The sequence below is a fragment of the Varroa jacobsoni genome, unplaced genomic scaffold, assembly GCF_002532875.2.
Source record: "Varroa jacobsoni isolate VJ856 unplaced genomic scaffold, vjacob_1.0 scaffold_1230, whole genome shotgun sequence".
Classification (NCBI taxonomy): domain Eukaryota; kingdom Metazoa; phylum Arthropoda; class Arachnida; order Mesostigmata; family Varroidae; genus Varroa; species Varroa jacobsoni.
This window is the reverse complement of record NW_019214132.1, coordinates 46,807-73,873: the sequence shown is the minus strand read 5'-3', so window position 1 is coordinate 73,873 and position 27,067 is coordinate 46,807. Positions and strand designations below refer to the sequence as shown.

The window sequence follows — 27,067 nt, the reverse complement described above, 5'->3', positions numbered from 1 at the left end:
AAAATGTTTAAGGAAAAGTCCACAGCGAGCCCTAGCTAAGGAGGAAGATTGCTAGTCATTGTTCTGGTTCGATACGGTGATGATGAAACGGGCATCGAGGTAAAGAAGGTTGTTGTCCTTCATAACGATGATAATAGTATTAAGATTGCATTGATATCATGGCTATGTTCACGCTGACGATGATCAAAATCTCGGCATGAACTAAGTCCGTATGCAGTAAAAATATTGGGGTCTGTTGTGCTTTAGATAAAGCTGTTGTGGAACAACAACATCAACAACGCATGATATATGAACTAGGGTGATAGAAGAAAGGGAATAGCAGAAGAAAAAACGATGATAATAATAAATAACGATTGGGCTAGACAAAGATGAGTGTGGCTTAAGTACTGTGGCCAGATGTAACAAAAATCGGATAAACCAAACGAAATACACATACGCTCGAGAGAACACGTACACACAATCCGAAGCACACCTTAGGAGAAGTGATATATTTACCATTGAGTGAGACAGAAATAGGATTGCTGAGGTCCACATACTGAAGAATGACTAAAGTCATTGAAATGGACTGATGGATAATCTAAGGAGGAGACTAAATATGAATATAATAGATGATATATAAATATATAGAGAAGGCTAAGGATGTGACGAGGGGTAGCAGCAAGTAATTCAATAAATGAAGCTTCAACGGTATACATCGGTTAATTTCAGATCGATTTAAAAATAGCGTTTTCTAAGCGTTCATTTTATTATTATGTACCTTACTGTAGTTAGTTCGGATCCCGTAACGACTCGCGATAACACAAACAACTAGGACAGTCTAGGTCTGCAAATACTGGCTTTCATTATCCTCTCCTTTAAAAAAAAGTGCCATGCAAAACGAGATGACTTTATCTTGATTAAGACAGCCTACTACCTTGCCGTGGATCTACTCTAGCTGAGCCTAAGCTTATTACATGATAGAACTCAACGAAGATTTCTCTTCTTTAACACTCGTACGTTCCAATATTCCATCCACTACATATCGGTCATAGCAAGAAGTGTAAGTTCCGTTGTGCTAGTTCGCAGAGAAAAGCAGCCCCTTTAACCTGATAGAAAAAACATCCAGGTGCAACAACGGGAACAAGATGTGTTGGGACGCACTCTACACAGAGTGGGAATGTCGGCCGTCTCCTTATTAGAAACTACGCTAGTGGAACCAGCGCATTACTTTATAACTCATTTCGACTCAAATGTTTGAAAAATATACGCATATCGTCATACCGCTAATATAATATTATAGGTATCACATATTGACTCCGACGTGCCACCTTGAATGATTATGTGTATATTTAATCTACACAACTTGTATGGTGCTCCAGAGAAGTCGTATTTGATCATTGTTTTATTATATATCTTCAGTCTTCCTCTTTTTCGTATGCGCTCTTCCAGATATCCGCAAAACAAACCGCAGAATGAAACCTGAAAAAGAAACGGAGCACTAGGCCATTTATGCTTAAAGGAATGGATATTCTATATAAAAAATGTGGCGTTATCTGATCTAGCACCGGCATACATTGAAAAATATTGCAAGGAAGTATATCGCCGAAATAAATTACATCCTCTATGCTGGAAGTCTTGTACATATTTGGTACATTTTTTGCATACATTTATTGACTACACCTGTACGAGAATGATATCTTATCCAAATTAACAGTCATCCAGAAAATGGTTTCTCTGAAAAGAAAAAACTTCTCGCGAGTTCCATCGCAAGATATAGTTCGAGATATAAAGCCTTGAACAAAGAATATAAAGTTTGCCCAAGCACACGTTTTATCGTCCTCTAGAAAAAGATTAGATATTTCTACACTTTCTTGCAGCATCGTCGACTATACGCTGGCCTACTATTACCAAAGTCAAACGATTTCAAATATTTGGGATGCTTATGACGCACTTGAGTTTTTAATATTAAATCATTTCCAATATATTTGCACTCATCAAAATGGCTCGCAACAAGTAATTAGACTCGAGGCTTCTGTTTTAACAAACATAATAAATACACACACATATGTGCACACACGTACCGGTAGAACAGCATTAGTGGAACAGTTGTGTGAGCAATATAAGTCCAACGGTCGTGAAATAGCTGTGCTGCCGCAAGGAATTCGTCAACTTTTTTCTGTTCAAAGGTATAAACGAACCACATAGCAAGATTGACCACAATGAGAAATGTCACCAATTCGCGGCCGGGCTTCTGATAACTGGAACACATGGTATTAGTTGTTATAGAAGGCGAAGATTAAATTGCGCTTATGTTACCTCCAAATATAATACCAGCCATAAAGAGATACTTGAGAACTTTAATCTAACCCACCAAGGTACCGAGAATTCCTATTGAAATAACCATATATTGTATTTGATGTTACATCATAACAGTTGAATAGTAGTCACAGATCATACGGAATCAAGATCTTACCTCATTTTTGTGGAGAAACTGCATCGACGCAGACCATCGATCAACATCGGGGTTTGCACTAAGACCTGGAACAACTTGAGAATTGCGAAGCAAGCGCGCAGCGTGGTACCCTAAAATGATGATAAATACTTAAATAGCAAAAATACACGCCACCGCCAACAAAAATAACTTCGCTTGTTAACTTAGGAAGATAATTAAAAATGCATTTGGTGTAAGCGCATGCTTTCAAATTTGCGCGATATTTGTGCTTTGTTTGTTGTTTGGACCTCTGGGTCAGCGTCGTACACTGGCTGGTGAAGTGGTTCTATTCAAAATACATTGCACAGTTCATTCATTATTACTAAAAAGAAGACATGAAAAGCCTCCTTATATTAATGAACTATAGGGGAAGTAACGCTACTTACACGACGCTATTGTCAAACTTATTGAATCGTTTCTAAATTAGGTGAAAAACTTTTTCGTTATGCCTTTCGTTTCCCCTGAGTTCTTGAGAACTATCTACAAATGTTATGGATCTGTGCCTTTACATCCTTAGTCTATTTCTATACGCTAGCTTACTCGAAAACGAACATTCTATTGGATGTTACTAGGAACGTGTAACATAATGTACAAGAAAGATAGCCAAATCAGCTTCAATAAAGTATACCGAAAATATCAATCTACTGGTCAAAAAATCGTGCCAGTATGTCAACATATGTAGATACACAGGTACGTTCTGCCAATGGAAGTGTCCATCAGGAAGCACTTCCGTCAATCACGAATCGAAACGAACAATTCTACCAAAAACACAGTTGATTCTTAAACTTTTTACTGCAGACTGCTAACTATCAGCATTCTCTATTGAAAGCTAAATCAATTTGCAAGCTTCAAGGCCTAACGCAGACGAACAGATTAATCGGGCCAGTCTTCGCAGGACAGAAATGTCATGCAACTAGACTACTGCTTTGGGAACGATATTAATCAAACACTATAATCATGATATCCATAAGAACATCCGGGTATATTAACGGGTAAAAGGTAATCCGTTTTGTTAAAATCTAGCCGCTTTATAGGGCATTGGCTCATTCACTTTCGTAATCAGTTGTTGTAATTTCTCATTAAATCTCCTAGAATCCACTAACTGACAGAGCTAACTAATGCTGATGAAAGTTCTCATCGAATTACTAAATACTAAGCTATATTTAGCTGCAGATTAGCTGTTAAAATGCGTCTATGAACTTAATTACATAACACGGCAGTCACCGCTTATGGTAAAGCAGTTTTTGTGTAGCTTAACTTTGGTGGCTTAGACTTCTTAGACTGACAGAAGCGGTAACTGAGTATACACATTTTTTGTAGTTAGATGAACTCGACGTACTTAGAGCAATTTCTTAGTAGAATAATACGAATGTATGTTCATTCATGTTTATTAGCTGACTTGCCCTGTCTGTCCTACCTCGCTGTCCACTGGATTTCTAAACGAAGGTCTGTTTTATGTTTACATATACTTTCCGTGCAGTTCTGCATATAATCCTTACATTGGGCATAGTTCTGCTATTACACCGTTGACACTACACGACTGATACAATTTCTTTAACAAGGCACTACCAGGTTCCGATGCGGCGGGGATACCATATGGCGGATAATATGACTTAGTGACCCAATTAATCGCCCTAAAATAAAACTGAACTCACTACAACCTATCATAATATAAACTTTATGAAACCAATCTCATATTCGTAGAGACATGCACTAACTTGAGCTTAAAATAATAATAAATACAGAAATATTTAAAAAGCTTGTCCTGAGCAAAGGTGATGCCACGTGAAGTATTAATGATAATTTCCCTCTATCTAGCTAGCTAGCTATAGTGGCTACAACAATTACGGACTCTTCTCATTACGGCGTTTCAGAAGAAATTGAATTTCTCTAATAACAAGAAGTACATGTGTTATGGCGTCAGCGTCAGCAGCAGTAACAATCGTCGACGTAGTAATGGCCAGTATATTGAATCTTCTTTCATTTAGTTCACTGGCCGGTTATTTGGCTCATCGCAAACGTCAGCCTATAAGCTACGCGCCCTCATAGTTATAAGACGTTGGTAAAGTATGCACGATCCATGCACAATATTCATGTGCGATAAAAACTGTACTATGGATCTGGGTGTTTGAACATCCCCGTCATTACTAAGTGACGCCACCGACACTGAGGCCTATTTTTTTTCAAAGGATTCGGACCTACTACACGCGGTCTTCTTAAAAGTTAAAGGAAACTATTAGATTAATCAGTTCCAGTGCCAAAGGGCTGACGTGGTAATGAATACAAAAAATACGTTTTACTACTATCGATCGTTGATGCATTACAAATATTGTAGTAAATAATAAGTATTTGCACTGTGTTAACCTTTGTGGCCAATAAAGGGTTCGTGATCGATCAAAAATAATACACTGGCCGCACCCTCAGTGCTCTTACGGTTTCAGTTTGCTTGGTCTGCTGCTTGATTTGATTAGTACACAATATCAAGTTAGTTAGCAAAGCCCATAAAAATCTACAGGACAATTTTGTCCACGAAAAAGAATTGTACGTACGTCATCATGGGTAAGTTCGGCAACCACGTTGAGGGCAGTATTAACAATGAAGAATGGGATCGGTATGACGAGAAGGCAGTCGTCAAGGAAGGTGATTGGCGCCGGATTAAACGATAAAGAGCGGGTTTTCATAAACGCCATTCCAACAGCCACGAGCGAGATGGAAATCAACATTCCGTCCTATCATTAGAAAAAAAAAAATAGACTATTAAAAAACGTATGACCACAAGAAAATAATGGGACATCGTGAAAATAAACATGGTTTAATGGTTTATACAGTGAGATGCAAAATATGATTCTATACCCCATTGTTACTTATTATCTACTATCTGCTTAGAGATGTTAGGCCTGAAATATTCTCGAACTGTCTGCAAATTCATCTTTGGCATGTTAATACTATGGCCCTACGACTTTATCTTATTTGTGTGGTCAAGTAGGGCTTTGGGAAACTTTAACCGTAGTAAAACCTGATCCCTTTTCGTATTGCTATAAACAAGTGTGACAGCAATTAAGTTTAATAAGGGACCGATAATTACTAAAACTGCTTTATGTCACTCATCATATATCCGCGCAACCATTATTTGGTCTCGCAGATCCTATTCAAATGTTCAACGAGACATTTCTGTTCGATTCGATGTTTACTTTTAATCTAATACTTAGGTTATATTAGAACATGCACTAATCTTCAACTTTATTAACATCGCATCACAGCCCGTTTCTGTAGTAGCTAAGAAGGCTTCTGGTCCACACATGACACAATATTGTAAGATAATTATCGCGAAAAACATCGCCATATTGATAACAGAAGACAAGAGACAATGGATAACAGATCGGCAGTATATTATATAGTACATGCACCTGGAAGGAACAGTAATATGCGGGTTCTTCTCATTTAAGGATAAAGTCGACATCTGCGGGGCCGTCTAAGATCATCAAGGATTAAGAATTTTTTGTTAAAGGTTCCATTTCGCATTATTATTAATATGGGTTAGATTCGCAAACTAGGAAACTACGTAAAATTATTGACTAAGCGTTAATATCAATTAGGTGAAACTGAGTGGACAAGCACCGTTCGACTCAACGAGCAGACCTCCTTGAGAATACTTGTAATGGCAATGGAGTGAACTCAGTACTATGTTCCAAAGCATGGGATTCAAATTTAAGGCGCCGATTTTGGCTAGACACCCAAATGGTGGGCGATTCTAAATGAGTAAAGATAAGCATAAGCTCTTGATGGAGTAAGTTGAAGACAAGTGAATATTTTGCAGATTAGACGCATGTGTTTAGTGTTTTGGAGTAAAAAAACTCAATGATTTACGCGAGATCAAACAAGTCACGGCCGATGTGAGATCAACTCACACATATTAAGTATTTCAAAAGGCCTTAGAGGAAAACCAACTCATGGAGCGTTTGGAAACGTTATTACATCATTGTTTGGGAAATTTAATTTGTTGAGACTTTAACATTTGACACGTTACGTAATATATATATATATTTTTTAGTAACTTTTTCGAGCATTTGAAACCAAAAAACACAGAAGACGTACTAACCAAAAAAAACGACCCGTGTTGTTTTTTAAATTAAAGGGCAACAATGAAAGATCTCTCTCGGTGATACGATTGTTTAGCTTATGAGTTTCTGCTAAAACTGATAAACTGCCGTGCAAAATCCAAGAGAGGCGCGCTGATTCAATATGCCTAAATAGAACAGCCTATAGGTTACATAGTAGTCTTTACACTCAATACGAGTGGTTAAAAAATATATAAAAAGGATTATTTCTATTCGGCGGATCTTTCTATGTTGAGTTTCATATACGCTATACCATTTTTGGGGTACTAAATCATTACTTACAAACGCTGATTACTACGATTCAGATAACTCCCAACTACTTTGAAAACGTTTGCACCATTTAAGATCACCTTTGCAAACTGACTATCAGTACTTTGCATGATTGGATACACTTTATACAACAAGATAAATAATTGACATTTGACTAGCATTCTAGAAACAAGCGCACAGTTTGAGTTATAGCTCTAACGTTGTAAGCACATACGTAAAAATAGATCACAAATTAATTGATTCAAATTCATTAATCGTCGTTGACTAAAACTTGAATGCTTTGCATCGACAGCAACGGTGTAGTACATGCAAATAAGAAAAAAGATCCGTTTGTTTAACTGTACAAATTGTGTTCTTTGTTTATTTTAATATTTTGCCATCTTTCATATATATATATATACATACATATATATATATATATATATATATATATTCGAGTGTTATCTCATTCTGCTTTTCTCATGTTGTTTGTATCAAATAAACACAGTAAATATAACTTTCAACATGGGTCTGTTTTTCCAGAATTTTCTTCGATCCAACAAGGCCGTTTGCAAGCTCATTATTTACAAAGTGTATTTGCTTATAACAGTTGGTAACATGTCATATCGCTCATTACGCCGTACTGCAACAGTCGTAATTCATTACAAACTTGATTTTCGATACCGAAAAAAAATGAACTACAGTACTCCTATATAGCAAAAATTTATTTTCGTCATACCATTTCTGCTGACAAACGTGTTCTTAACCGTAACGACTTCAAACAACTGCAAAAGTTTCTGGCACACAGCAATACATTTTACGTTCTGGATTACAGCATTCTGATTCCATGTAAAGGGGCACAGGCATATTAAAATCATTACTATATTAGCCAACTAGCAAATACTACATCTTTGCCGTAAAAACAATTTTACATGTGCTAATCGAACAGATTCTAGATCTCTGGCTCACTCCGCACTGTTGCTTAAACGGTACCATAATATTGTCCATTCGAAGGGCTTTTCTCACTAACGAGAAACGACTGTCCATTTTCTTTCTATCCATGATGGTGATATTGACGTGAACATATCACCAATTCAGTTCCGTTCAGTTACAATTGCAGTGACCCTTTCCTGCAATGGGGCACATTGAGGTAGTTGTACATCAAGTAGTTCACGAACATGCTCTAGGCTTTGTGTGTACAAGCAACGTTTCTTGTTTTGTCTCTTTATCGGCAATGTACAAGATGGAATATTGGCTGACGCTCAGGATCACAGTGCAAGTAAAGTCCAAATGTGTCTGCCCAGATGATGGTCCCTCTTTATAATGTAATCAAGTTAATGGCGATGAGGCGAGACGTAAAACGACGCTGTTCAGAATAGTTGCTTCTCCACAGCATTGTTCACTTATACTCTTAATTTGGCTATGTCGTCAGCCATTGGATGGCGCTTCAGTGTTTCGCGTTATATTTTTTTACATGCCGCCCCATTGAGGTCCCCCTGGCTGCTGTTCTCGGGTCGCATCGTCAACTGGAACTTCGTCTTCGTCATCAACATCCAGCAGCTGCTTTAGGAACTGTGGAGTCTGGATGACCTTGAATCCGTTTGGCTGACGGGGAAATACATCCTCAAGGAAATAATATACATGACCTACGCCTATGCCAATCAGGTCGACGGTCCAGATATTGTTTAGCAATACCGAAAAACCGAACAAGACCCATGGTAAGTAGGGCGCCTGGAAGTTGACCAATCCAAAAAAGTTCAGTCGAAAGTGTGGATTCCGCCGTGCCCATACGTAGACTAGCATAGTGGTAAATGCTTGGCCGAGAAATAGCATATGCACAAACAGACCAACAAAAGCTGTACACGCACCACCTAACAGGAACATCCATACAAAATCAGCTGTCCGCCCCCGAAACGAGCCCTCCTCAAGCATTCGACAGTATCGTACCGTAAAGAGCATGTTAAAAAAGAAACTAAAACCGAACGAGCCAAAGTACATGAAAGTCGTGAGCAGACGCCACACCTGGCCGCGAAGTATCAGGTTGGGGTTGAAGTAAAGCTGAAATGGTGATGCTAGATCCAGTTGAACGGCCAACGTGGTAAGAAAACATGCCGATGCGTATGTTCTAGTGACGACCGGCATCTGAAAAAATTGTTCAACAAGCACCTGCGCCATGGCGGTGTTGGTGGCGGGCTTTTTTTATTTTGATCTTTAACAACTCCGATCTAGGCGACTAAGCGAATTCAATTTTCGTTACGGCTTTACGTGCGGCTTGTGTTTGAATGTCGCAGGTTGCCAACCATGCATACATATACACACTTATAAGTACCACTTCTCCTTGAAACAGCTATGCTACGTTTTACTTGTCGCGACTGCTTTGTCGCCGTCGTCGCTGAGCTTCGTGTAGGATCGTCGATATTAAAAAAAAACGAACGATCAAACGAAACAGGATTAGTTAGTGGTATAGCAGTAGCAGTAGCTTAAGGAACGCTGTTAGCAGTCGGCAATAGGCAGTAATAATGCCCGGCTGCGGCGCCGGAAACGGTCGAGCTTGTTGGCCTGTGGGTCAATATCGCTTTGCTTTCTTGGCTGCTTTGCCGTATCGTTGCATGTCTTCTATGCTGTATTATGGGTGGCGGTGTCGAAAGATAGTTCTGCTGACGGATCACGGACGAACGCATTGGCAAAGTAGAAGCAAGCAACGACGAAACATGTTTGCCGACATTTCAGTTGATGCCTGAACTCGGGTAGCTATTTGTCAATAGATTTGATTACGCGTACATACGTACCTAACAACATTGTAGAACCGCCGAACAGACCTATTTATCTCTGTATCTTTACACAGTTCGCCGGCTATGGGAACGCGCCGTGTCCACTTCACAATTGCAATTTCGGATAAAGGCAGTGGTAAATATCGAGTGTCACTGTTACGGCGAAGAACTTTTGTTCAGGTTGAGGTGGATGTTTCCTTTTATTTTTCGTGTAGTTTGTTCTATGCTTCCGGAAATTAGTGAATCAACTCGTTCATGAAATGGTAAAAAAATTGAATATCGGATTACCGTAGAAGCTCATTACCACTCTCGTTGTTCGTTTAGACTTTTTTGATTTTGTCATGTCATCGTATAAGAGCGGTGGCAGTACGCGAACAGACCCAACAATCAGCTGAGAGACACGTCACTGTAACGAAACACCAACGATGGACGCAGCGGGGCGCTTGTGCTAGGTGACTGCTCCCGCAAAAGCTGTTTCGAGGTCGAGTCGAGTATTCCACTGCTGAGCGCTGTCTCTATATAAAAATATTTCAGGTGCCTAAACCTGCACTTTGCTCAGTATTACGATATACTCAACGAAATAGAGGGGTTGCGGCGAAGGGGGTAGAAGACCCACGGCTTCAAGCAGAAACAGACCACACAACACTTCCACTGCTGCCAAAACCACAACTAATAACCAGCGGTAGCAGCAAAGGATAGCGCAGACGCAGTGGCCAAGAAACACGGACACCCATACCAAACAAACACGTAGACGACACATAGGTGCTAACAACACAGGGAAAAGTGACCCGTTTGTCTTATTGGTTGATCTTTAGCTCAATGAGTGAAAAATTACGACGAAATACTAGAGGTGTGACTAGCACAATGCTGAATATATAATACTAAAAATAATAATGTATGATACTTCTATATATCTATTCTATACGATTGTAATACAAAAACAGGAAATAATTTCCAGCTGTGTACGTCTAGCGGCACCACTCGCTGAACCGAAGCATGCGTCGTCTGCTTGTTTGTTTGTTTGTATTAGTGCTTTGCCAGTGTGTCGCTGTTCCCCAGCCGTAAAATGACGGCCACAAGCCGAATGTAAAACTGTTCCAAGGATGACTTTCTGTCATAGGCTCGAAACTGTGTGATCCTGACGTTTTATGAATTGGAAATGGTAGAAACTATAGCTTATGCCGAATCGTCTTCGAACATTGTCGCTTACATTCAGTATAAAAGTTCAATATGAGAAGTAGCAACAGCTGAAACATTGCAGAGAGATGAACAATAATGATGATATTAAACTCAGACTTTATGGACGCAAAAACGCGTTTTTGATACATGCGGGAGATTCTTAGAGCCATAGACTTTTATTATTATATTTTTAGTTGTAGCGACGGTATTCCTATCAATGAGATTATAAACACCCATCATACATATGTGGACTAACAGATGTATGCAGAACATTTATATACAAAATATTATATCAAGATCATTCTAAGTATCATACTGAATTTTTCTGGTAAAAACATAGGATGGCTTCCTGGCAAAAGCCATTTATTATCTAATTATTTCCGTGATAACAAAACACAAGTGTGTTTTGTATAAAGATAAATATGTATATATATATATATATATATATAGATATGCTTATTTGAATACACTTACGTTGATGCGTCGGCTCAATAAAAAAATGATTAGGCCGTAATAACTGGACGGAAAAAATGCTCGTTATTAGGATATTAATTACAAATGTCCCAGGTGTAAATACACTCCCCCCGGGAGAAAGCCATCCAAACCAATGCTTAACAGCTGAACTAGCGAACCAAAGACCCTAACCAAAAAATACGTACTGCATAGAGCGAACTAATGTACCTCAAATAATAACTAGGATTAAAGTTCTATTTAGATAGCGATTGTTTTTTTTTTTTTGCTGCATCAATTTTACAGTAAAAGAGGCCATAGGCAGCAACTGGCGTGCGCTTTATAAAGTTTTTAGAGGACAGTATAAATTTGGATGAACTCACCTGAAAATTGTAGATCCGTTTAGCAATTTGTAAGTGATCGCTGCTCAGATTTCCCGTAATGACAACGTCAAAAACACTGTTGTTTGTCGAGTATTCATTTAGCACATTGTCTGGTAAGGCTCCGGTGAACACGAAAAATAGAATTACTGTAACGATCGATAAAAGTAGAACGACCATTCCAGCGAAGATGCCTGTCTTAGCAGAATGACAATCCGCCGATAGAACCAAATGTGATCGATACGTTAAGTCCACATCACCGTATTCGTTTTCCTTGAGCTGATATACAATCAAATGATTAAAAAGATTTTTTTTTATTTGTACACAACGATACAAATGCAAATCTTGCTACGTTTATTTCGTATAAGCGGATGGGAGCTCAAGCGGGCACTTTTATAGCTATCTTTATAGTAGCTACTCACCAATGTATCGGCACAATTTTTATCTAACTAAAGATCTAAAAAGTAACTTTGGAAGGAAATGGCGCTTTCAGGATCGGCTCAACACCGTTCTTCGTTGTGGTACTTATCTGAATACGTTGCTTGGTTTTTTACCTTACGTACGATATAAACTAAACTTATCTGAATTTAGTGGCGTTCGTAGACGCTAAAATCAACACTTTTTAGTGCTACATGCTATGGATTTTTGAGCAAATTAAATTAAATACGTGCCTGCAATTTCTTCGCTTTTCGGCTGCCGAGTTATCCTATATTAGTCGTAAATGCGCAGTATTGATGTCGTGTGGTTATCGCTAGGACATTAGGTTGTGTTTTAGGATAGGGCCTAACTGAGGCGACAATGTGTTCGCTTAGCTCACGACGAATCACCCAAATGCATTGCTGAATTCTTGCTCTCGTCATTTCGAAAGTGTGGCAAATATTTTTTTTATCATATAGAGAAAGCCTATGCAGGATTATAGTACTTGAAAACAAAAGGCGCTCTATCCTAGGCGTTTTCCATGTAGACCCCTCTGCACGAGCAATCAGCTATACGCCAAATATGTTGAATCGTCAACGGTAAAGCAGTAACGGAGTACACAGAGGTCACATGTTTTACCAATAAAATTTGAAAATTGTGTAGGAACCTATCGGCTTGACCCGAATTCAAAAAATAAAGCGCTTTATGCACGGGACACATTTATTCCTCTAAAGCATTTTTTGTTGTAAAAAATATAAAAAATAAGAAAAAGAAAAAATAGAGTTCGGCACGATATAGTAATGGGTCAAAAATGTATTCATAAAACCGATTTGTGATTCGTGACGTCGGACTCTTTTTCCGGTCTGCCATCACAAGCAGAATTTCAGAGTACTTAAACGTATGCTTGCAGAAACGCTTTCTGAGGCGACTTACTTACAACCATATTTTTTTTTATTATTTGAAACACGACGACTATTGAAAAGTGTGGGCCATCTTTAGTTTTATGAATGAAATCAGACACTCACGGGTAATTTCACTATTATAGAAGGCTTTTGGAGACCAGACTGTGAGTCAGTTCCAACTATAGAAATGGTATCAGCAGCGTTGGGAGTTTCAAGGCTCTGTCGTCCAGCATTCTGGGCAACCTGTCGCGGCTAAAACGTGAAGAATCGGAAGACCTCACTCTGTTTTGCCGTAGGAAAACTTTAACGTACCCAAGAAGTTCTAGGATTTACTTCAAAACGTCATTACAACTTAAAAGACGTGGGCATACAGATATGACGTGGGGGCAAAAGCACAGTAATTTTAGCAATGTGTCAGAGACAAGCTTAAGCCAGAGAAAGCTTCAAGTGTCGTGTATTTTGTATTCATGGTTTCACTGTTGCTAAGAGTGTTATTAAGAAGTTTTTAGGATTTAATATAATGGTGTTCAAAATAGACCTGAAACTTGAGGGAAGAACCAGTGGATTCTTCATCACAATAATCCGTCTCCACCGCATCCAGTCCCCTGCAACTTTTTTTCGCTTCTCAAAGTTCAAGAAACACCTCAGAAAATAAGTATTTGAGATAGTAAATGATTTCCAAGGAAAACAAGGACATAACCGAGGTCCGGATACGATTGATTCGAAAGCTGACTCAAAGTTTAGAAAAATTATGTTCGGCGGAGATTACTTCGGAGGGAACAACCAGGATACAATCAACTGGGTCAGATTCTAAATTTTCCTAATATGATTTCTTGCCATTGTATGTAGCTGTATATAGTGCCTTGCTGAGAATTTATTTGACCTTTTGAAGCGATTTGGGGGTTTAAAACGGAAATCATAGAATGATTGCGATACCGTTACCCATTTCACTATCCCGCTATTATCTGCTATACAAAAAAAGTTACACTGGCCGCTTTTAACATGCATTAGTCGAAGTAATAACAGTAAATAAACCACTTTACTATTAATACGTGGTTCTATTAAATTCGTTTTTATCGGTTGTTAACAATAGTCCCCGCAAAGATTATCTGCTCTGTTGATTGATTTCTGACTTCAAACAATTTTCTTCACCGCCTTGAGAAACAATCAAGTTATATTTATTTCTTAAGAAATCCCACGACAGTAACAAACTTCGTAGGTGCACTTAATGCAGGATTCGAATAAAATTAATTTTATCTAAGCTTATCCAATTTGTTCTCTTTGCACTCAAATATTTAAGCGGACATGCCCATACACGAGCTCCACCCACGACACGAGTCCAAAGACACGAGTCTCAATCTATCGCACCTGGGTAGAAAAAGCTAAACGCCGGAATGAACTAACATCCGTTCTTGTTGTCGACAAAATGATTCACTTACTGATATCAGGCTATACGCCAAAGGTTCAGCAGGGCTATAATACCCCGGTGAGTTAGTTTTATAGCTTCCGAGAGACTGTTTTATCAGAAGAGGAGTTTTTAGGTACTTACGTTTTCAAATGTATATAATGTATCATCAATGACTAGATTTTAAAATATATTAAGTTTCCTTGTAAAGTAACAAAATCAACCATGCTTTATTCCGTCCCGCATTCGGCCTCCTTGGAACCTGGCTGTTGAGAAGTCCATTCTCTCGCCACCTCCTAAATTAATGGTAAGGACGAAGTGTGTCTAATCGGGATTGAGATCAGGGCCATGTCTAATTTGACGCAAAACTTTGATAATAATCATCGATATTGATAGGTAAGATTACGAATCTTTTATGAAGTTCTCTATAGAGGATCTTTATCTGGTCTCTATACCTATATACAGTTGTCTCTATACCTATTTAAGTTAAACATGCATACACCAAACGATACCAATCAGCTGATCCGACATACTCTATCCTTCAGCTGATCGAGTGCAGTAGTATGGCTTGGGGCAATCTGCAGCGGCCATCGGTGCAAATTAATATGCTTGCAAACGTGAAACTCTTGTTCAGTGAGCGACCAGTTCGTCAAGGCGGGTATACATTTTTCGTTATCGCTCCGTGTGGTAATTGAAGAGTAACTCAGTCAGTTTATCTTCATGATGTGTGCTTATACACCATACGTGTACGTATGAAAACGGAACTGGCTTGAAAACAGCCTATTTAGTGGCAGGAATAGCCTGCTTATTGAGCCGTATAAACAATTTATCTGTTGGTATAATCTATTGAAGCGGGGCTAAACATTACAGAAGCTGCAACCGTACCACTCACACGAATACCGTGCAGTAAGAATTTAGGCTACGCGTAGGATTTGGAAATTTTTACTATGAATATATTCAGCATAATTGATTGTAGTAGAATTACTGTTTCGAAAAACCTTTGTTGACAGAAGGCTTGATGATGAATAGAGGTGAATTTATACTAACTGACATATAGGTTAATTTAGAATTTTTTAAACTAACGGATAATAGGTCGAAATTATTTAGCATAGTTTTCAGGTGTGTGAAAAGGAGCGCGTGTACGATTTGATTATGGAATTTTCTTTTTGATCTTTTCTGTCAATATAAGTTCTACGTAGTAACACGTTGTTGTTTTAAAGTCATTGCCTTGTTTTCTGCCCATTAAACAAACATGCTGAACTTCTAAATTTGGAACTCTCTTTTTTCTGTAAGCCGCTCCAGTTTGTTGAGCTGCTGAAGACGCCTCGGCAGGGACATTCCTGTATCTGATATTCGGTGATCCCGATATTTCACTTTAACACGTTATAGTCTATGGATATAGCGAACATGGAGGAATCGACAGATGTTGTCGATAGCATGAGAATAGTCGATTCTCAGGCGAAGATCAGCTCTCCACGAAATGTCCACTCTCCAGAAGTTTCTTCACCACTTACGCGAGAAAGAAATGAAGTGGTTTCATGCGCTGAACTATCTCCTCGGATGACGATATCTGTTGGAGAAAATTCGGAGTCAAAGGAAGCGTGTGACGAGGTTCGGCTGGTAAGAACCGCGTCATCTGAGAACTCAGCGAATTTAACTTATTATGCTCAGCAGACATTACAGTCAACCGGTACGCTCAGCCAACAAACTCCGGAAAAGGCAGTGTCTAGAACACCCGACCTTACTTGTTCATATAGTCCATTGCCTCACGTGTCTCCAGGTGCGTCCTCAGAGACAACGATTATGGCCAAGGCCGTTAATGTTACCGCCCAAGAGAGGGATGCGGAACATGGAGACTGCCATAAAGAGCAGCACTCGCTTCAAATAGATTGTGATCCGCAACAAGCAGTCGACGCTAATGATGACGCTAATGATAACAAGGTTATAATGGCTGTACCTACTTACGATTCAAGTTCAGAAATCGTAATAACAGACGTATTGGTTGGTTCTCGTGAGGCCGACAAAGAAATAAAAGCGAAGGATCTTTCAGACGAAATGACCAGTTCTCCTGCGGAAGAGAGCAGCCCATCGTGTGACGTTACCTCCCTTAAAGCAGTGCCTCTGAAGTCTCTTTCGCCTCTAAAGACAGTTCGGGCTACTTCTCCGGTGAAAGCAGTTTCTCCCATAAAGGTTGTTTCTATGCGGGCAATTTCTCCAGTAAAAGTTGTTTCTCCCGTCAAGGGTGGTTCCTTTACAAAGGTTGCATCTTTAGTGAAAGTTGCCTCTCCCGTTAAAATCGTAGTACCCATGAAAGTCGTTTCTCCTCCTTCAGGGTCTACTCCTCCTGCTGATAGTACAATATCCGCGAAATTGGAGTCATCTAATAAAAGTGTTTCCTCGGTGAAAACAGCTGCCGTTATGAAAGTGGCATCTTCTGTTACGGTGGTGTCCTCCGCAAAAACTTTATCTTTTCCACGGGTTGTATCTGAACGAGCAAACATAGACTCTGCAGACGACCCTCCTTCCACTCCCGTGAAGGAAGGGGTTGTCGTCAATTTCCAAAAACCTATGTCCAGTGCTGGATGGGGAGAGGAGGAGGCTGTATCGTCTGAAGAAGGAGCCGAAGCAATGTCCGAAGAAGGCGATGAAGGTGATTCAATTGAGACCGAGCCGGAAGTAGTCACCGAAAGAGACGCGGGATTTAAGGTTAGTGCTGAGAGACAGAAATATACTTGTTTTGATGGGCTCCAGTGGTTTTGGTGGGCCCTGCGACTGATTGCGAAGTTTAGCATGGCTTTTGACTTCTCATTTTAGTGTAGCAATCAGGCGTTCGATTTCGATTGTGTGAGAATTTTGTGAGCAGCATATAAACACGGTCTCTAGTGATTTGCCAGGTTATTATTGAACCTGACATAACAATAAACATAATAATAGCAAATAACTCGCTTCTAAACGAATTAGTACCATGCAATTATTGCCACCTTCAGGTAAACTGGTTGGCCCTCCGCGACGCAGCAACGGGTCGGTTGTTGTGGGCTACCGATGTTGATCTAGCTTGTGGCGATCCCGAGCTTCGTGTTGTTGCCAAGGTCCCAAAAGAGATCTTACATATGGACGCCATTCATCGAGAATTGAACTTCTCCACTGCTGAAAGCCTGGACGATTTCCGCCTTGAGCAACGCGTGCTATTTAAAGGCCGATGTCTCGAAGAGTGGCACTTTCACTTGGGATCTGTAGAGCCCACTTCATCGCAAACATGGACTTCTGTGTTTCACAGCACACCGGAGTGCCAGTTAATGCCGTTCGAAACTCTTAACGGCCACCTCTTTTTGTGTACGTGCTTTCTTGACGGCGCTGATCTTTTAGCCGTGTCTACAATTGAAATCCTATATGTATAAACAGTCATCTAGTTAACTATACTGATAGATATTGATAGAGTAGAATAAATTAACGGGGCTTTCACTTCCAATTTTCAAAAGTTGTATTTTGAAAAGTTATTTTTAGGCCTAATTAGTTTCGTTAGGGACGCTGAAGCGAGAATAGTTCTTTCTGGCCTAGGTTTGCAGAGCCCCACGAAAATATCAATTACTACGTAATAACACTGCTTTGCTGTAATAGTGAACGACTGTGAGACCTTATTGTCTCTATAGTATAGAGCCATTTGTTAGTAAAGACATTGAATTGAAGGTGGACTTTAATGGTAAAGGGGAAGCCAATACTGATTCAACTACATTGGCGCACTGCAACACTAATTGATTTCTTTATCGTAAGTTGCTGTAAATAGAATCGGCGTTAGAGCCGAGCAAAGAAAGGTCGTTTTTTTAAGCTGAAAGAAACTCAGCTATAACAAATGTTCCATGACAGGCTAAGTTGTGCAACTCAATCAACTTGACACTATAATTAAGCATAGGTTCAAAAAGGGTCGATTTTCTAATTAGTGAAGAGGAGCTCTAACAGCTATTTTGTCTATTACTATAATAAAGGTAATTTTCTGACTATACGTAATCGTTTGGCAGTAGTTTCACTTTTACGATATCTTTATAGAAGCCTCTGGAAGCGGCTATACGAACAAATAAAAATGAACGACGTTCGACACATGCATACATAAAAATTTAACGCAAAACTTATTTTCGCTATAGCCATGCCTTCACCAAACATGTTCTGATGTCGCAGATAAGAGGCAGGATATCAGATACGCTTACATATTTTGACTTCGCGTATAAGGGACAAAGCTATCTTGCCTAAAAGTGACAAACGGCACGGCGTACCACGTTAATGTATCCTTGTGCTTCTCCCAGCTTATGAGGCACGAGTTGAAGGGAGAGATGGAGCGGAAGCACTGCTCCGGGGTAAAGAAGGGGTCTGAAGTTCTAAATTTCGACGATTTGGACGACGGGAATCACTGTGATTGTGTATGGACCTATATATAGCAAACTGGTCGCGTGACGGTCCGTAAAGTCGAAGAGTTAAGACTGATTTCGATCCGCCAAAGCAATATTGCGATGATTTCGAACGTATGATACGTTTTAGATTTAACTGTAACAGCACCGTTACCTCCGTCACTGTAGTCGTGGCACAAAGACACTGTGTCACCACGAAGTATATGAAAGCGTGTCCTGGATAGAGGTCGCTCCTTGAAAACGACTGGGCGTTAGATAGTGTCCTACTGTATTTAACTTTGTACTAAATACTGTTGTATTGAATTTGATGCGTTATCATGAGAACACCCGATATAAATGAAGTAAATAAAGAGTGAAATATAGAGTATGTGGTTCGTAGGAGTAGGAACGGTCACGTTGTGTCAACTTCTAATAGTAAGTACACCGAGGACGTGCGTGTACTCGTTCAGGTTAATTCCGTCGGGACAGGTCACGTTAACAACGTATTCTTCCCAAATATGATAACACCTATATCAACTATTCTCTATACCACGAACAATGTATCTGACATTTCGGCTATTCGCATGTGCGTCAATTTAATACAGAATGATACTATTATGTGCCATGTGCTTACGGTAGTTTTCTGAGTATGCCGGATCGCGGAAGTTAGCTTCATATCCCTATGACACACACAACCCTATTTGCAAAGCGAATGTACTTTAGGCACGTAAATACTAATGTACCTATCATAATATCGCTTGAAAGCCTCCACTGTACCTTATCCATTTTTGAAAGCCTAGTTAGCAGCAGTTAATTTAGGTCTAATGTTGAAAATGCGTGGCCGGGTCTTTTCGGTTTATGCCTTTTGAACGTTGCCTGCTGTAATATGAAATCAATTTTGATAAACCACAGAAACTGACTTTCCTAAGTAGTACTGTTCCATAGATGCTGTGGCAGCCGTAGGCTGCGTCCAAAATAGTGTGATTTTATAAATAAAAGATCCAATTCCTTGCAAAAAGCACAGTACACTGAGCGAAGCTTCGTTTTGTTTCATTTTTAGAGCGACATTCATTAAGCTCGCTGGCACCAGTCATTACTGGGGTATGAATCAAGGCAGGTTATATTCACAGCGGTAGGTTTGTGTTTCGTTTTAATTAGAAAATGTAGAAACTTGGACCGGGGTCGCGTCAGAAGGTGCTATACAGCTAAGAACGAGCTTGATAACTTTCATTTCTCTTCCTAAAAGTTATGATTTTCAAAGGCACTGCTTGTGAATTGTGATTGCTCCCATTAGCCTTTAATCGTTTCGGAACTTTGCAAGTTAAATGAAATGAATAATTCATATTTGTTTTCTCCAAGTAGAATATGTGCGACGCATTTATGATAGAGGTTAGATGCGAAACTATATTTCTACTGAACGACATTGGCTATTGAATGAACGTTAGAGGATAACGATCTGCAGCTTTTAGGATCGGAGTTGATTCTCAAGCTAGAAAATATAAGTTAAGCTCGACCGATTTATCGGCACCATGCGCGTCACTTCCCGCCAGTGTTTGAAGCTGCTGTAACGAACGCCAGTCAAGGTGACATTCAGAGTTGTAAGAGCGTGCACTTCTTCATGGGGTCGCTTTGCTGTCGTTTCTTAAAGTCAAGACTTTCGAAGGATGGATTTCTTGTAAATTTGACTTAACGCTTCACAGATCTGGGTTGCGTATATATATATATATATATGTGCAGTGTATATCCTCTGACCTGTCAAGGACAGCGTCGTAAGATGTACTATGGCACGAGATCCTGACGTCTATAATCATACCGCTCTCTGTACTGAGGTATTTAGAAATTTCATTTAGAATACATTTTATCGGGAACTATATACTTATCACTTTTTATATTCACGGGCTGTGGTAAATATGTATGATAGTGGACCTGTAATAGATTAGCCATTGGATTACGCGTTGGTGCTGGCGTAATTCCAAATAGTTGTAGTTTTCACGTACTCTAAATGCTAGATTTAATTTGATGAATTGAAGGGAAGAAAGCAAGTACGCCTTATTAGTTATAAGAAAACATGAAGCAAATCTTCTATCCTAGTGTTTCAAGTTTTGAGAAAACGGTGGCCTAGCATACCAAACATCGCTTCATCCCAGCATAGTAGAATGGCACGAGCGCTAAAGCAGCTTTGCTAATAGAAATGAAGTCGGTTTTTGGCTGAGCAGAAAATCCTCCCTCTGCTCTATAGGCATGACGTCGCCGCTAAGATAACACTGGTGGGCAAATTTCAGTCGCAATAGCCAGAGCATTGACAGGACTGTTAACAGCATGGAACGCTTCTGCACATTACCGCACTGTTTTATTCATTAGCGTTGTGGTCTAAAGCCAAATCGCTGAAATACAGACGACAGTCAGCACCCCTTAGTCGTTGTTAGCGATTCATTTCAAGTGCAGGTCATGTCGGGGTGTGTTTTAACCTATACCTGTCAATACCCGACCCGTAACTTCCCATTAACAAGGGAAATGCGATCGTTCGGCATATTTCACTTTTCTAGGCCGCCTTTCTCAGCTCTTCCGATAGCATCAACTCTTTGATATTACGGAGTTGGTATACTCTAGCACCACATCATAGCACACATCAGAGCTTATAATAAAGCACCGGTGCCTTTGGATTCATGCACGACTACACGGGCATACAGACCTCTAGGCCTGTTCTTTGTGTTCAGAGAAACAGCCGCCCGTTCGTATGTGTGCTACTGAGAGAATTAAGTAAGAAGAAATGAATACGTGCAATGGCGTTATTTTTAGATCTAAGTTAGCAATATGATTATCATAAAAACCTTACGGCGTTTTTTGCAATCGCTCTTTTCAACTCCTGCTGGCTGGGGTCGTTGTATGTAATTGTAGAACTGAATTGTAACAGGCAGAAAGAAAAAAACGCATATGACACGCGAGAATTATTGTTGTAGACTATAATAACTACTATGAGGTCAACATGCAATGCCTGAATGGAGGATTGCATAATGACGGAGCGTCTCATGCAACAACTGCTTCATTTTTAGGTTCGATTTTGGATAATGTAGTCAGATAAAGCTCGTCGATAGGCTTGGTGGCTTTGAAGATAGAACTTGTCTTCAGTATTGATCCCTGTATGACGCGCTCGACGGTAGCTCCAGCTTCAGTTGTCTTGATGGTAGTGACATTATTGCTGTTTTTTTTTTTTTCAGCCACGTATGTGAACCACAGATATCCGTGGTTAATTCCCAAAACAGCCATGGTTAGTGTGTGATGCTTAATCGTTTTTAATTTAAGATATACGAAATACGTACGCATTTTTATTCGGCCAAGTATCACGCCAAAGTCCATGAGATTGCCTAGGTTTAATAAACTGCACCGGCATAAACAAGCGATCCATAAGAATTTTGTCAAAAGTAAAAGTTTTGCGTTATTTTATATAATAAGCGTGCAGTATCAATATGTGGAAACTACTTCAAATGTTTACATACTAAAACTCTATATAATCCTTTAGTCGTCAGTTAGAAATGTTGTCGACCGATTTCTGTTCGTGCTCTTTGATTTTCAAATGTGATCACAGCCAACCTGGGGAGATTATGTCCGATCAAATTAAACACTAGATTAACATTGTCGCAGCTGGCCGATTGTTTAATTAAAGGGGTAAATTAATAAGGGGTTGATTTTACCGAGGTCTCTGGTAAAATATACTGTTCTATCAAAAAAGAAGTCGACAGAGTAATTGAACGTACTTTTAGTGTTGATATATATATATATATACACTTAGTTTATCAGTATGAAGATAAAATCTTCCATATTCTTTATATATGGACCAGGGATAAAGAAACGCATTATTTTGCTGTAAAATCTTGATTCTTCGACTCAACGGTTTATTGGATCTTCTCACCAGGGATTTGTTTCAGATAAGCTGTACTAGAGTGCTTCTCTATGAAGCAGATGTCATCGTATTAGATTTAGAGAGTTCTCTCAAGTAAGGAGAAAATACCTGCATTTTTATGCTATTTTGTAATTTATGTCAAAGCCTAGTATTGAACATTATTATGAGGATTGGCAACTTCATAATTCAATTGATTTGAGCATATTACAAATACGAGCTTTTCTCCTGATTATATTAAATACACATTACGGTGGAATTGAATCAATAACAAAATGTTGAATTATCTAAGTAACACGAATTTAGAAAGACTCAAAATTTCACTCATTTTCGAGGCGAGTGCTCATCATTAGCCCTTGATTTTTACCATCGTCTGAAATATTGCTTAAATTTTCAGGTATCTGGGCGATGTATGCAACATGTCAACACGTCGTGGCCAAAGCTGGGTACTTTTTGTTAGTCCCAGTCGAAATGGGCAGTTTGAAGCCGCAGATCAACGATCGCCAATGCGTAACTTGTCTTTGCGGATGACTTCGCAGATTGATCTTATTATTGCGGCTCCTATATTAAATGATGTTGAATGAACATGGCTCTTAAGGGAACCATTTGTTGTACAGGAATCAGGTGAGGAGTCGAGAACTTGCCTCGTTGTTGTCTGTAGTTGATATAGAGACAAAGCATTGTAAAGATGTTTACGCGGTGTCGATGACAACATCTATAAGCATGCACATTCATCTCCTTAGGAAACAATGTCAGGTTGGCCTAGTTGTGGAATGGCCTAGTTGAGGAAGTCTGTACCAAAAGCAGAGGCCCGAAAAAAAGCTAACGCATAAGTTTAGCTTCAGATCAAGCCTTCAGGTTTGTGATTTGAAGGTCTGAAGACATACCTCTTCCTTTAGACAGCTCTCGTGGCCATCGCTTGTTAGCTATGCTAGCAACCGTAGTTTCTTGCTCGCTCACAAGGGTACGACTGCGAGAACGAGGGTCGTTGTAACAGCACCTATTTGCCCCTATGAACAGGTTTCAATAACTAAGCTTTATTACATTAAAATGCGGGTACAAGTAAATAATCAGTAACGAGCCAAACGTAAAAGAAAAAGAGGCTTACACTTGACAAGTAAGAAGGTGATTTGCCACCGTAGGGTAAAGCTCATCGTTTAGGCATTTACTAGGCAGATCATCACGATGTACTGCTTAATGGTCTAATTGCATTGTTTATCATTTTCTGAAAGATAAGTTCACTAGTAACGATTTCCTTTGATCGAATACGATTCAACGGCTAACATTTGCAACAGTAAAAATAACCTATGGCAAACGCGTAGGTAATTATTATTTTACAGATACGTTTGGAAAAGCTAAATCGCCGTCAATTTGGAGTTACGTTAAGCATACAAGCGACTCAAAAATGTCTATGGTGCCAGCAGCACACTTAAGTTAAAAAGACAGTACATCATTTCTGTAGCAGAACTATATATCGGTAGCAAACGTGACATATTGTCACATTTGCTACCGAATTCTTACTACGTATTAGTATTACGTGAGTGATCAAGGGTCAATTGTTTACATACAGAAAAACGTAACGACTCCATTGCTATCTAGACAAAACTATAATCTGACTACTTGATGTTGTTATCTAAATACATTAACTATCTATTAGAATAAATAACATTACTAAGAACAATCAATTAGAAATTAGAAATACGTGAAGCAGAAAATGAAAAGATATGCGACTATGCACGACTCAGAAGATATAAAAGATTACAGAAATATTACTTTTTTGTCCAATTTAAATGTAACAACCTTTTAGTTTTTATCTTGCCTTCTATCATACATATCAGGTATTTCGTTCATAAAAGGACTTCCGGGTGCACTCTGTGCACAACTAACGTCATCGAAATATGAGCATTCGTAGCGCGTCGTGCCTATCACACCAGATGTGTGACTTTTCCATCTATGGCTTCTCAAGGTAAGCCGACAGTGGGATATGGTTGCCCGCCAGCTGCCATAAGAAGCATAATTACAAGGACTTAGATCGAAAGAACAAGCGTACAATTTAATCCAAAAAGTAATTGAGGAAAAATCGCGATGAGGCCTGGCCTTGTCATCAAGAAACTGGCTCCATAGGTTTCTTCAACCCGTTACCTCGAGTTGAGAAACGCGAGATAACGTGCTGCATTCACCATTTTATTTCAGACGAATATCTCCTAGTACTAAAGGCAATGTTTATTGCAAATACTACCATTACCTTACATTCGAAGCTACTTGACACTACGAGTAAAGTCTGTCCCTTCGCAGCACCACTATTTGCTCGCCTAATTTCTCCTCGGCTAGCGGTAGAGATTTAACCATGCCTCATTTATGACGATCACGTGCTTTAAGCGAATTTCCTTGTTATTTAAGCTTCGGCAAATATTTCGTAGAAGACACCACACGCGTTTTCAACTGCCTAAATCCGACTGATGGGGGATCAATTTTTTACTCAGTTTTCCAAATTTTCAGTATTTGAACTATAATAGGGTTCATGCTCGCGGCAGGCGTTCTCGTCCCTCTGAATTTGACGTATTGTCACATCTTCGCTGTTAACACTTTTAGGCTTGTCCTCAAAACCTTTACACCAGTGTTTCTGCTTAAGGCCTCGTTCCATAATGCCTTTATCAACATTTGATAAATTTCCGCAGCGCTGTAGCCTTTGATGAACAAAAGCTTGGCGTAGAATTTTGAGAATATTTTTCTTAAGCTCACTAAAAAAATTTCTAGAACACTGAAATAATTATTAGCCAACGCTATTAACGGAGTATAGCCAGATTTGCCCGTAACAACGTGATCCTTCTTTGCACACACCAGCGGGAGAAGTAGAAATACACTTATATCATAAAGTGAATGTTTGATTGAAATTTAATCAATCCTTGACTAGGTTCATTGAATTAATATTCCTCGCAGAGTGACCAGGTGAACCGTTGTTACCATATGACGGTAAGCTTCAGTCCCTGACATGCAAACTAGTTTTGATGCCTTACGTTCCCATGGACCCAACAACTCCTAGACATCGTCATAGTCTCAGTCACTTTAGCCGTTTCTGCTTGTGAAGCAAAGCCAATTAACAAGCACATAAACGTCACTGACTTTAATTACTCCCTTGTTCTATCAATCGGAAGCTTTACAGGCTACATTTAAAGCCTTACCTCAATGCAGGGCCATCACATCGTTTGTAAAGTTACTTGTTGTTAGTATGCAACCTATCTCAACAACAGCATCTAAAAGCTAAAGGGACCAATAAAGAAACAGAAATAAAATCGTTTTGATTACTCGAGCAATTTCATCTTGTCTCAGCTTTGATCCTACGGACATGATAGCCAACACGTATACTGACTCGGTTTTTTCAAATCTATTACATGTTTATTAAAATGTCAGCCCCGCCAATCCAACTACCAAATATCTACGTATATGGCCAATTGTCCTCCTAGGAAGCGGCAGCAACCACTTGTTTTGCCTTGCGGCGGTATTTTATATCTAGTATTTAAATAAGAGTGCATATATATGCAGCCTGTTCTAGCGCCCTAAATGTTGACACTTAACAAACCACCATCGCTATTCCTCGTCAGACGTTTCTATGAATAATCCTAGAAAAATGAACACTTATTATTCATGCAATGTCGATCACGTGACGTATTTGATGCGTCAAATTAAGATCAAATAAACAAGCCTCTCATGAACTAATTCCGTTTTCTATGTAGACTTACCCTGGCTTCTAGATGAGCGTGACTTGTATGATGCGAGCTGGTACTGCCGATATTAGTCCAGATAATAAACCATACCCCAGCCATAATAATGCTGAACTCGATGGTAAAAGGGTACAGATAAGCGAGTAGTGGAAGATTGGCTGGGAGGCTTGCTACGCAATCGAATGCTGCACGTCTCCATGTGGCGGGATACGACAATAAAAAAACGCACAAAAGGGAAAAGTTAGTGCGATTATTTAAGGTTGTCAAAATAGTTTAAGTGCTACGATAACCGATTAACTTGATGGCGCGAACCTATCAACCGAATGGTTAGATCGCCTACAGGCAGCTGCGATGCGTTCAAGCAACAGGTCTCTTTGACCCATTCGTTTTCCTAGATTGTGGTCAGTTGCCAAGCGCAAAATACACTTGCCATTTTCAGAGACGTGAACTACTCCAGCATTTTCATCCGTGCCGCTATGTGAAGCTTGGGCGTCAAGGATGATCGTGCGAAACCAGGATATGATGGACGTTGCAATTATATGCATAACCCCAAATCGTGCCCATGGGGTAAAGTGGTTTATGATAATCTGCAATATATGTTAGCAAACACCATTCAACGTATTTCGTAAGTACTACTTGGTTCGAAAGAGATCAACCCGCTGCTCGATTTTGAAAAAAGAGGAAGTCGGTTCGCTATCCGCATATGGAATTAGGTATTTACAAATAC

General features: G+C 39.5%; 4 protein-coding genes across 9 annotated transcripts in view; 2 read left to right on the top strand and 2 right to left on the bottom strand.

Annotated features, from left to right (window-relative positions):
• The window catches only part of garz (Sec7 domain-containing protein garz), a 17,082-nt gene extending 15,463 nt beyond the window's left edge, over window positions 1-1,619 (top strand). Inside the window, exon 18 of the mRNA XM_022846416.2 lies at window positions 1,429-1,619. The gene's annotated coding sequence lies outside the window, so the exon portion shown is untranslated. The remainder of the gene's footprint in view (window positions 1-1,428) is intronic.
• Window positions 1-27,067, bottom strand: part of LOC111267861 (proton channel OtopLc) — a 50,925-nt gene that overhangs the window by 6,442 nt on the left and 17,416 nt on the right. The window contains exons 9-15 of one of the 4 annotated variants that reach the window (XR_002684876.2): window positions 26,771-26,927; window positions 26,359-26,525; window positions 11,621-11,896; window positions 5,020-5,199; window positions 2,453-2,562; window positions 2,061-2,237; window positions 758-1,458 (exon numbers count right to left, since the gene is read on the bottom strand). Coding sequence is in view for 2 of the 4 variants with exons in the window: in XM_022846418.1 (XP_022702153.1) it covers window positions 1,395-1,458; window positions 2,061-2,237; window positions 2,453-2,562; window positions 5,020-5,199; window positions 11,621-11,896; window positions 26,359-26,525; window positions 26,771-26,927 (1,131 nt within the window). In the remaining 2 variants the exon portion in view is untranslated. Of the gene's footprint in view, window positions 1-642; window positions 1,459-2,060; window positions 2,238-2,452; window positions 2,563-5,019; window positions 5,200-11,620; window positions 11,897-26,358; window positions 26,526-26,770; window positions 26,928-27,067 lie in introns of those variants that run through there. The other 3 variants (XR_002684878.2, XM_022846418.1, XM_022846420.1) reach the window with 3 other exon arrangements.
• On the bottom strand, window positions 7,188-11,190 carry Der-2 (Derlin 2). The gene has a single exon (XM_022846424.2). It carries the CDS (start codon window positions 9,010-9,012, stop codon window positions 8,308-8,310), a length of 705 nt encoding a protein of 234 aa, XP_022702159.1. The 5' UTR covers window positions 9,013-11,190; the 3' UTR covers window positions 7,188-8,307.
• Window positions 14,613-26,952, top strand: LOC111267862 (uncharacterized). 3 transcript variants are annotated; one of them, XM_086971474.1, is made up of 7 exons: window positions 14,613-14,737; window positions 14,887-14,999; window positions 15,644-17,047; window positions 17,329-17,674; window positions 23,016-23,242; window positions 24,457-24,584; window positions 26,780-26,952. In XM_086971474.1, the coding sequence occupies exons 3-5, from the start codon at window positions 15,734-15,736 to the stop codon at window positions 23,147-23,149; spliced, it is 1,794 nt and encodes a 597-aa protein (XP_086827600.1). In that variant the 5' UTR covers window positions 14,613-14,737; window positions 14,887-14,999; window positions 15,644-15,733; the 3' UTR covers window positions 23,150-23,242; window positions 24,457-24,584; window positions 26,780-26,952. The 3 variants fall into 3 exon arrangements, with proteins under 3 accessions (XP_086827600.1, XP_086827599.1, XP_086827598.1); XM_086971473.1 differs by having other exon boundaries at window positions 14,887-15,087; XM_086971472.1 differs by having other exon boundaries at window positions 14,887-15,087; window positions 15,635-17,047.

Bases quoted from the DNA above. Each gene is read 5' to 3' on its own strand.
- Der-2 (XM_022846424.2), bottom strand. From the start codon at position 9,012: ATGGCGCAGGTGCTTGTTGAACAATTTTTTCAGATGCCGGTCGTCACT.
- LOC111267862 (XM_086971474.1), top strand. From the start codon at position 15,734: ATGGATATAGCGAACATGGAGGAATCGACAGATGTTGTCGATAGCATG. The intron at 17,048-17,328 runs GTTAGTGCTGAG...TGCCACCTTCAG, and splicing joins AAAGAGACGCGGGATTTAAG to GTAAACTGGTTGGCCCTCCG. The intron at 17,675-23,015 runs GTACGTGCTTTC...TTAAATTTTCAG, and splicing joins TAACGGCCACCTCTTTTTGT to GTATCTGGGCGATGTATGCA.